This window comes from Liolophura sinensis, chromosome 1 (genome assembly GCF_032854445.1).
Source record: "Liolophura sinensis isolate JHLJ2023 chromosome 1, CUHK_Ljap_v2, whole genome shotgun sequence".
NCBI lineage: Eukaryota > Metazoa > Mollusca > Polyplacophora > Chitonida > Chitonidae > Liolophura > Liolophura sinensis.
Genome location: NC_088295.1, coordinates 81,320,539 through 81,332,014, shown reverse-complemented (window position 1 = coordinate 81,332,014; position 11,476 = coordinate 81,320,539). Strand labels below are relative to the sequence as shown.

Here is an 11,476-nt window from a genome sequence, read left to right as displayed (position 1 = left end):
TTGCTCAATTTTCCTATTCATTCAACAAACCAGAAAGAGGACAATACCATACTGAAAGCCTTGTATTGTTGCATCACATTCATCACTGGTCAGAGCAAGATTGAATGCATCCCTGCAATTAAGCCGATTCAGCATTTCAAGAGTCTGAGAGCTCACGCAGAAACAAAGTGGGGGCTATAAACAAACGTGACTGAAAGGCATGATTTTACTGTGGGTTGGATCAGCGGTGCCATTAGCACTCAGCTACTGTAAACTCATAGTTATCAAAGATAGTTTACAAGGAACTGCGCTTTGTGTCACCTGTTAGAACGTGCATGAGCTCGCATTATGCATCTGCTGTGTCATTGTGATGGCTGGCTATTTGACAACAGCATGTCCTTGATCAGGCTGAATTTCAGTTTTTTTCTTTTTTCTTTTTAGAAATAAAATTCTGTTTTGTTGGACGTTGGAGCAGAATCCATCACAGATTGAGGTTGTTGATTGCAAAGAAGCCCAATGACAAGTCACCATGGTGAATGTTATGAAAGGAATCCTGGTTGAGTGTGACCCAGCAATGAAACAATTTCTGCTGCACATGGATGATACGAATGCTTTTGGTCGCAAGTTTGTGATACAGGACTTGGACGAGACCCATCTCTTCATATCAGCTGATATTTTGGATGTCCTCCAGGACAAAATCGATGATATGATGGACAAGCTGGCTTTTCCTTTGGCAGAAAAATAAATACTCAATTCTGTGACAAAAGTTATCTTACATTTCACCAAGCCCTCTCCTTTTTCTCTTCTGAGCCCAGAACTTAAGGCAGGTGTCTCTGTGAATTGAGATGGGTGCTGTTCGTGAGAAGTTGTTAAAAGGCTTAAGCTGGAGCTGGCAGATACAGAAAAGAAGAAGACATCCAACTGATCCTTTTTTTGAGGATGGGGATTTGGTGTGTTGTTTGGCCGGTAAGCAGATTCCCTTTGCAGAGCAGGAGGATTTTTTCTGTCACAGGTGGGTCTGAGGATTATCAAATGGACTGGTACTGTTAAGGTGAAAAGACAAGATTGGCTCCCAGGTAAACTTCCTGCTTTGCCCATTTGGTCCTGTTGTTCAGTGATGCTACATTGCTGGGTGTAATGCAGAATTGATGGTATATTATATGTACATGCATTTACAATATTTTGGATGTTGTGTCATATCCACTTTAGTTTGTAGGAGGCTTTCATGTAATGCCAGGTTGTCAGTGTATAGAATACCAATCAAATAAATAACTTTCGTTCTGCACAAAACATCTGGGAAATACATGTACTTGTGAAACCACGGACACATGATGCAGTTAGTCATACATGTATAAACTCATCAAATTCAAATAGTGTCAGTAGGAATGTTTGGTAACCACAGTTTGTTGAGTGCTGCTATCACATGAATATGATTTAGCACATTACTGAACTATTGCACTTTATGAAGTTTATTTTCTTTTTAAAAAAGTGAAAAAGTGCACGTGAATAGTATTCACAAGAATGAATAATGTGATCCACAGTAAGTGAATACGAAGAAGAGGGAATTTTCATTTTGTCAGAGTACCAATTTATTTTAATATAAGCAAAAAGTCCTCAAAGTATATCTGAAATTTATTAAAAATTAAAATTTGTTATTTTATTTACAGGCTACCAGAGTTTGTTTGCTCCATTGCTCGCTGCAGTAAGTCTTTTGATAACATTTTAAGGTAAGCTTTTTTTGTTTCTTTCAGGAAGGTATTTATAACAAGATTTTTTGGCAAAAATCTGTCACCTCATATCCATTCAAATTTTTTGCTATTTATTTTAGAATAGCTCAAGTAATTACCTGCCACGTATATCAGTTTCAAGACTGTACATATTACTGTCTAAAATCAGTAGAAAAGTTCCTAAAATTTGTAAAGCAGGTTGCAACTTTTTCAAACTTTAGAATCATTTTAACACTATAAATAGGACATGAACAAGTGATATTTACTGTAAAGGCAATAATTTGATTGGTAAATGTGATTTGATTTCCAAATATGAATTTTTGGCAAAAACTGTCTGAGGTTTTGATTGCCCCGTGTTGCTTTATGTGTAATTGTTGCTTTCATGATATTATCAGATGGAAGTCAATAATTTACTGTCGTAAAGCCATTACTTTCTGCTTGATTTGTTTTTATCAGTGTACTGTTGAAAGTTGGTGAAGTATCTTCTATTAGAAAAAAGCTTATTTTTCATTATTCTATCCCTAGCTGCTTAAACTTTTGAACACAACTTTCCAAGTTTGTGAATACACGGTAATGGGTATGATTATCTCCAGAAATGTGCATACAGTGACATAATTTTTGATGTCATTTCACCTGTGAACAACATAGTGTTTGGAAGAAGGCGTAAAGGCTAATGACAGGCAGAGACCAATCTGCCTGCGGTTAGTGGTCCTTACACAGAAATATGTACATTGTAAATGTTCTGTGACTTTGTTGGCCATGACCATGTCAACAGGGGATATGTGAAGCTCCTGTAGACAAACTGTGGCAAGGTGAAAACAGCCATTTGAAAATATCGTTTGGATACGGTTCATTCCAAATGTTTCAAATTCTTTATTACCATTGTTGGTTTCTTGCAGGTTTCTTACAATTTCTCAGGACGCAGTTAATTCCAAATGGTTATAATTTTAATTGCGATTGTTGTTGTTTTCTTTATCATGGCTCCTTTCTCCCCGTGTAGTAAGTGTATCGTGTACATGTATGTTTCAGCTATGAAGCCCACTACAACTCTAACCACAGGAACAGTTGTGGGTCATGTGGCAGGTCTTTCCCTTCCAATCGTCTCTTAGAGCTCCACATCCTGGAAACACATGACAGCATGTTTGAAGTGCTTTCTACCAAACAAAACATGGTCAGTGACATTCTCTTTTTCATAATAACTGCAGTATAGACTTCATTTGCCTTGTTTTCTTTTGTTTTGTTTGATTGATTGATTGGTGTTTAACACTATACTAAAAATATTTCATTTTTACAGAAGTTGTTTATAGGCTAATGGATGGAGGAAACCAAAGGACTGTGAGTAAACTACTGGCCTTTAGCAAGTAACTGCAGGTTCTTTCCTGCAGAGCACTCTTGGGTGTTTTGGTGGAAGACTTTTGACAACCAGTGAACTGCTTATAAGACAACCTGAATGGCTCATACTAATGCTGTCAAAGCAGGTGAATGAAAAGGTTGCTATCAGAAACTGGGATCAAATCATCACCCAGTTCAGTTAAATTCAAGGTCTGTATTAAAGAATTCCTGATATTTACCTGCCTCAGGTGAAGGGGAAAAGTTGGCGAGACATCTTCTTTTAGCGGCTTCTTTTCATAATTTTATACAAATTTTGATATCTACCTGCCTTAGGTAAATATCAGAAATTGTTAAGACGATGACATGCACCGCCTCTTTTTATACATGTACATCAAAATCTGTCTTTATGAATTTGTGTCAGCTCTGTATTTGTTTTTTGAGAAATATTTTACATGAGGGTACTTTTACAGTTTCAGTGCCTAGTAGAGGAATGTTATGAAAAGTTTCCCTCACCTCTGCTGAGAAAGGATCACTTAGTGAAAGTTCATCATTACCCAGCCAGTTTCCGCTTCCACAGGGAGAAGAAAGCACACTCAAGGTAAGCATTCAGTCTTAATTTTCTTACCTTTTAAGCAGAATTCCATGTATTTATTTGTCTCACTTCAGATTGTTTGTTTTTTTACTTACTTCCTCTTGGCTTTAAAAGATAAACTAGTATTGTATCCTCTCCACCCATATATGGGAAGGTCAGCCAACTTGGTAATGGGGTTTCCCCAGGCTCTGCGGAGTTTCCTCCCATGATAATGATTGCCGCTGTTGAGTACAGCATTAAACCCCAATCAGATAAATATTTAATGATTTATTTGATTGGTGTTTTACACCCTACTCAAGAATATTTCACTTATACGAAAGTGGCCAGCATTATGGTGGGAGGAAACCTGGGCAGAACATGGGGGAAACCCACGACCATCCACAGGTTGCTGGCAGACCTTCCCACTTATGGCTGGAGAGGAAGCCAGCATGAGCTGGACTTGAACTCACAGCGACCGCATTGGTGAGAGGCTCCTGGGTCATTACACTGCGATAGCGCACTAACTAACTGAGCCATGGAGGCCCCTGATAAATAAATAAATAAATCTTAAAGAATTTATTGTAAAGTTTGGTTTATTTCTTAACAGAAAATTTTAAGTTTTGGCATCAAAAGTATCATTTTAAGGCTTTAGCTGCTTCAGGATTTTTACGTACCAAACTTCAGGTGAAATACTGTACACCGTAAGCTTCTAAGTTCTTGTTTAGTCCGTAGGATCTCTGTTCATACTGCATGATAGTAGCAGCAGAATTCCATTTAGAAATTATGAGCTTCAACAACTTTCAGTTTCAGAATTTAAGTTTTCTACTTCTTGGCTTAAAACTTTAACTAGTAGAAGGATATATTTTAAATCCTTTAGAATTTTGTTTCTAGTATATCTTGAGGTGGGGTTAGGGGGTCAAACTACTGTGCCAATTTTTATGAAACTTGTCTATGCCACTCTTGCAAAAGTACTAAACTTAAATCCATGAAATGTACATCTTCCTTATCATATTTAAGTCTAATTTTAATTGGGTAATTACTGCCATTCAGGCACTTAATGCATTATGGTAATGGATTTGTGTATATCTTTGTATCATCTAAACATCTACATGCTTAATAAAATGACTGATTATTATTTCAGTTTGCTTTCTTTTATTCTTGGAAATGTTGGAGGATGGAATGGTGGTATTTTGGACATCCAGATTCTAGTTTAAAATTTACAGTTGAATGACTCCTGTGGGATTATTGATGACTTGAATTTATAAGCTGTATTGGATGCTTGTGTGTAAACCTGGCCCCAGGATCACAAGGCAAACTTAGACTTAAGTCAAAATTTGGATAATTAATCTGGGTATGTTCCTGTCTTTTATTATAGCTGAAATTTGTTTTACATTAGTTTACCCAGACTTTAAGTTTTCAAGCAATATTTTGATCTTAAGTAAGAAATGACAATTTTAAAGTCATTTGATATTTTGACTCAAGTCTAACATCTTTGTGATCCCGGGGCTTGTAGATCTGTGGGTGTTTGTCAGATACAGGTGTATGCAGCCAGCAAAGGACCCTGAAAATGGTGTAGAACCCATGGAGAGTGAGTCCGTATGCCACCCAGGGTTTGCCAGAGCACCCCAACTCACAACTCAGCCTGGGAGTCAAGACAGACAGCCCAGGAGGGTGTTCAGCCACAAGTAAGCTCAGTCAGCCACACTCACTCCAATCAAGTAAACCTTTACTTCTGAAATTACTAAGTCAAGTGACATAGGACCAACAACCTGCTGTCTGATGGCTGTGGGTTTCTGCGTGGTTTCCTCCCACCTCCTGGATGCTGTCATATATGTGAAATTAAGAATGACTTAAAACACCAATCAGATAAATAAATAAACTCCATGAAAACGTTTATTACATACATGAACATTTGGAAAACTCAACCTAGTGTCTTTAGCTGTGATATTTACTAAGTGGTTTGTTTAATGTTGGCAAGTGAGTGGGCTTGCTGTAACCATAAATAAGAATATGTTAATGTTCACATGTGTGGTATTTTTATGGACAATGTTTTTCAATGTTCTTTTTCAATTACATGTTCTGTTCTGTGTACCATAAATCTGACTGTCGTCATGAGTGAAATATTTTTGTGTACAGTTTTAAATCTCAGTCATGTAATGAAAAGATTCCATTGTAAAATGATGTGGACTGCACGTTGTCATTAAACACTCATCATCTTGCTTGTTCTGCAGTGTTCCTAAATCCATCACATTTGGTCAAGGAGTTTCCCGTGGGTTTCACCGCCGAGGCCGAGGCAGGGTCAGGGGTTCGCACGCAAAGGCCAGTCACTGGCACCAAAAAGCTGGAGAGGTGATGGAGATGGACACAACCGTGGACATAGAGGCAGTCAATATGGGTGATCTGGCCTCAGCACTGAATACGTGATGTCAGGATGCTGATAGTGGGAACAATTAAATGGAGAAAAAGTTGCAGGAAATTCTTGGAGTAGATGATTTGAATGCAGAAGTACATGTATACTAGATCTTTTCCAGATATTTCTTTATAATCTAGTGTTTGAAGATTCAGTGGGGAAAATCTGAAACGTGATGAAACTATTGCTGTGTTATTTTCACGAAGACCTTGAAGGCAAGAGTCATTTGGGAGTATTAAATCTGAATGTGAAAGGCCTTCGTGAAATAAGCTCTCTGGTGCTGCTTTTCTAGGAGTCTGGAGTTCACAGAAGTCTGGAATAATGACACTTTTTGGTGCTTCTTTTCATATCCACAGACATGATAAATTTGAGAGATTTACTGTTCAAATTCATACATGTATCCATACTAAAATGAATTCCCTGTCTGCTTACAAAACGTGAAATACATGTGAAGTTTATTTTATTTGATTGGTGTTTTATGCCGGACTCAAGAATGTTTCACTTATATGACGGCAGCCAGCATTATGGTGGGAGGAAACCGGGCATAGCCCGGGGGAACATGTGAAGTTTAAGAAATGTTTGGTGGTAAATGCAGACAATTTATTCCATTTGATTTATAATATGCTGCTAGTCTGTTCAATTTTCTTAGGTTTGAAAACATCCAAATAAAATTTCATTTGAAGAATTTGAATTATTTAAAAAATTATGCTGTTTTAATATTGTTGTTGGCTCAGTGACCCAGGAGCCTCTCACTTATGCGGTCGCTGTGAGTTCAAGTCCAGCTCATACGGGCTTCCTCTGCGGCTGTACGTGGGGAAGTCTGTCAAGAGCCTGCGGATGGTTGTGGTCTTCCCCCGGGCTCTGCCTGGTTTCCTTCCACTATCATGCTGGTTACAGTTTTAAAAAATGAAATATTCTTGATTACAGCGTAAATCACCAATTAAATAAATAATAAATAAATATTGTTATTGCGGATGTCAAAAAGGGGTTACTGTCATGGACTAGTTGATGCCTGTTTATATGCTCTCTTCATTGATATATGCACTGTATATTACAAAATGCTGTTTTACTTCCAGGTAACACTAACATTTTTGATTGTTATAATTTCTGGCCAAGTCCAGATTTCTCACAAATTAGCCGATTTTTAAGTTTCCTATATATTTTTGTACCCTCCTCTCTGACATTGTAAAAAGATTTATTCTGCCCATAATACAACAATCTAAATTGGTGTGGCCTGTAAGAAAATTGTGAAAAAAACCAAACCCATTTGGTATTTCCTCAAAAACAACTCACAAATGTTGTTGTCACTAACTATTAAGGCCTGCGGCAGGAAACATATTTTTTGAAAAAGGATACTGAGGCAGAAATTGAAAATTTTGTGAAGTGGAACACAGGACAATTAGAACTAAATGTAGCAGTTCTTGCTCGCCCAGCCTGGGCTTATAGAGGACAGGACAAAAGATCTTAGAGGTCAATATCTAGAGGAGTTACTTGTCTTTCAATATCTGGGAAATATGGGACATGGGTTCAATCCAAGGCTCGGACAGGGGATTTTCAGGATTTTTCTGATATTCTTGGGGCTTTGGTTGTTACAGTGTTCACTTGTGTAGTCTACCATCTGACCTTGATGTTCCCTGGAGACCACTTAGTTGCTTTCCATCAGTATGACATATATTGCACCTGGGAAAATTCGCACTTCAGTTTTCTCCACCACAAAACTGGCCTCCATCATGAAGGTTGAAAGTTCTTGAGAGTGGTGTTTAACAACATTAAGTATGTTAAGTTGATAAGTTGATGTTGGTTCAGTGCAAGCGGCATTCAATTCTCCCACCACTGTTCTTGGGCTTCATTATCAAGGACACATGATGTTCGAGTTTGAAGCTCATGTTGACTTACCCTAGGCAGGCAATTTATAGATTCCCTCACTCTCTATGCATTCGCTTGGTGTTGAACAGTAATCAAATAAACAAAATAAATCAATACGGTTATAATGGGTTTTCTCCAAATTTCACGGATATTTTGAAACCACACATTGTATTCTGTACACACCTAAACTTAAGCATTTTTCTGGTGACAAATTTTGATTTATCCCCCTTGTACGACAGCTATACAGTTTTTTGTGAAGTTTAATTGATTACGAGAAAAACTTGACATCAAATGTATCATCTTAATGCCTTTCTGTGTATCTTTACCTGCATTTTTACCTGATCTTTAGGTGAAATACAGTACATGCATGTACATGCATGCTGAGTTGTGTATGGGGTACGTGCCCATTATTTTCAGAGCTATGACCCTATGAAGAGGGATCCAAAACTGAAATGTGATCTCATTTTCCATTAGGTTTTGCAAATTTACTCCAAGTTTCATATGTTTGGTTTACCTAAAAGAGAAATCGCTTCGGTGGCCTTATGGTTAGAGCGTCCGCCTCAAAGACAGGAAACCGAGATCAAACCGATCGGGTCATACCAAAGACTTTAAAAATGGTACTTGTTGCCTAGCTTGACGCTCAGCTCTGATGGGTTATAGCGAGGAAACAGGTCTGGTTTTCCCGATGTCAGCATATTGCGACAGGGTGGATGTACTGTCAGGTGTCTTCGGCATGATACTTCAGTGGTGACAACACTTTTGCGGCATGGACTCGCTCTGGAGACGCATACCTAATGACTCCTCGTGGTCATATCATTGAAAAATTGTTAACCATACGACGTACAACCCCAGGCATACATATATACATATGCTGAAATACGTATGGTGTATATGGACAAAGTCAACGATCAAATCCTGACAAAATTATCCGTAATTGGAGGGAAGCGGAGCTACTGAGCATCCGCTAGTTGCCATCAAGTATAGCATCGACAAAATTAAAAGTAAGTGTTTCATCGTATGTCCATTGATATTCATTGACACAGTTTTCTGTCTAAATAGAAACCGGATCAGCTGATCACCTTGGAGGAGGTAAAACATTCTTGATTTGTTATACAGGCAGGCCGTTGTCGTATCGATTGGGGATTGGAGTGACCGTTTGCCAGCAACTGTCACACTGTTGTCGCCTCTCTGGTATTACTTGCTGTAGTCTTATATATTATTATGAAAATACTGTCGTTAACTGATAAGTGTCACGGAATCTGCTTTACTTGTGTACCTTGTGTATACGTTTTAATCTTCCGTGCTGCTTAGATGGGTTACACTTAATGGCCACACACCCTACCCAAACTGGGAAGCTGGGATGTAAAACTGATGGACTATTTATCAGATGACCAATTGTTAATCACAAAACAGAATTTTGCAGAAATTTAACCCTTTTCTGTAAATGTGTGTTACACATATAAAATGTATTACATTGTATTACATTTTATATAGGAATAATAGGACAGCGTAAAAATTAGACTTCCACTTGGACAACACCAAAATCCGTCTTCGTGGATAAACATAAATGCAGTATGGTGTGATATCACACCATTATGATATCACATTTGGCACATCAACGATTGTTACTGCAAAACTTGTCATAAATTGGACCATAAGGACGGAGTTAATGACACGCTAACATAACTTTTAAATTGGGCTCATTGTAGGCCTAATTAAAGTCTTCGGCAGGTCTGTACCTAGAAGCCTAATTAACCATAAATCTACATGAGTTAATGTGATGCCATAAGCTGTCAGATGAGAGATACCTTTGACCAAAAGTCGGCTGATTCATTACCAGGAAGTGACACAGTACATCCCATTTATACGCTGTCTCTCGACGCTCAATACGAAATAATCACTAGTCTTCTGTGTCACACCGAGAGATGTGCCAATCCTGACAGATCATTTGTGACACTTCAGAATGCTTGTGCTCGAGTCTTCCTTTCCTTATTGTTTGGTGGTATTTCATACCCTCCTGGGTGAGCTTTGGGCAGTTCATCAGATTTCCTACAAAGAGATTGTGTCTACTCCCCTGAACTATGGCAGCGCTGGTCTGGGTTGTCCTGCTTCATAACTGTGAGTAACCTCACTTGTATTACCCTACCAAGTGCATTTTATGTTATATATAATAATCTGAGAAAAGGAGAGACAAACTGCAAATTATGAATGCCTATTTGCCTTTGCTCAGATAATACGTGTAAATTAGGTTGTAAAACAGCAATGAGATACAGAGAGACAACCAAAGTGTCCATGCAGCTGTGTGTGACGCGTCAAAAGATCTCAGTCTAATTAATCGTGTATGTTTGGAAATGGATTTATAGAAAACTGAGACTGAACCATTTGTGCGCACCCGGTATATTCGGGTTTTGTGAATTCATTTGCAATATATTTTCGAGTGTATGTTCAGCATTGAAGCTATTGTTTTCCAAACCTTCGTAATGGATGTACTATGCGCATTGTCTTGATCGATCTCTGCCTGACAAATAACTGCTGAATATATGTGGGGCAATCGCCAGCTTAACATTACACCAATGGTATTTATTTGTGAAGGGCCTCCGTGGCTCAGTTGCTAGCGCAGCGTAGTGACCCAGGAGCCTCTCACTTGTGCGGTCGCTGTGAGTTCAAGTCCAGCTCATGATGTTTTCCTCTCTGGCCGTAAGTGGGAAGGTCCCGCAGCAACCTGCGGATGGTCATGGGTTTCTCCCGGGCTCTGCCCGGTTTCCTCCCACCACAATTCTGGCCGCCGTCGTACAAGTGTAAGTGAAACAGTACTGCGTAAAACACCAATCAAATAAATAAATACTTTGACGGAGGGTTGGGTTATGTATGGAGAAATAGCTGGCCATCAGCCTTGGTGTGGAAATATCCCCGCGCTTCGTCAGCTTGGTGTGGAAATATCTCCACGCCTCCACAGATTGGTATGAAAATATCGCCACACCTCGCTAGCGTGGTGTGGAAATATCCCCACGCCTCTTCAGCTTGGTGTGGAAATATCCCCACCCCTCACGAGCGTAGTGTGGAAACATTCCCACGCCTCGTCAGCTTGGTGTGGAAATATCCTCACACCTCGTCAGCTTGGTGTTGAAATATCGCCTCACCTCCTCAGATTGGTATGGAAATATCCCAACACCTCGTCAGATTGGTGTAGAAATATCCAGAGATCTCGGCAGCGTTGTGTGAAAACATCCCCACACCTCGTCAGATTCGTGTGGAAATACCCCTACACCTCGTCAGATTGGTGTGGAAATATCCCCACACCTCGTCTGTGGGGATAGAACTATTTCTTGACTTAAAGTGATGTCACTTCAGCTTTTTGTCACTGAACACTCATAGATTGCCATATTTCATCATTTAAACTGCCTCTTAATTTAGAGGTACGAACGCATTCAACAATTGGGCCTTAAAACGAACTATTTCATTCTAACTAGATTGCTGTGACCTGAATGATACTCTCTGGGTTCCAACAAACCACTATAGAATTTTATGGTTTAAATACATGTTAGTCGGTCAGAAAAATTCCAAACAAATAAATCAAACTGTTTTCCTGGA

At 39.0% G+C, this 11,476-nt stretch overlaps 1 protein-coding gene across 2 annotated transcripts; it reads left to right on the top strand.

The window, feature by feature from the left end:
* Positions 1 to 682: 682 nt before the first annotated feature.
* LOC135461758 (zinc finger protein 511-like) lies at positions 683 to 8,010 on the top strand. Of its 2 annotated transcripts, none has more exons than XM_064738984.1 (6): positions 683 to 991; positions 1,647 to 1,706; positions 2,736 to 2,877; positions 3,509 to 3,636; positions 5,148 to 5,294; positions 5,841 to 8,010. In XM_064738984.1, the coding sequence occupies exons 1-6, from the start codon at positions 825 to 827 to the stop codon at positions 6,031 to 6,033; spliced, it is 837 nt and encodes a 278-aa protein (XP_064595054.1). In that variant the 5' UTR covers positions 683 to 824; the 3' UTR covers positions 6,034 to 8,010. The 2 variants fall into 2 exon arrangements, with proteins under 2 accessions (XP_064595054.1, XP_064595053.1); XM_064738983.1 differs by having other exon boundaries at positions 5,142 to 5,294.
* Positions 8,011 to 11,476: the final 3,466 nt, after the last annotated feature.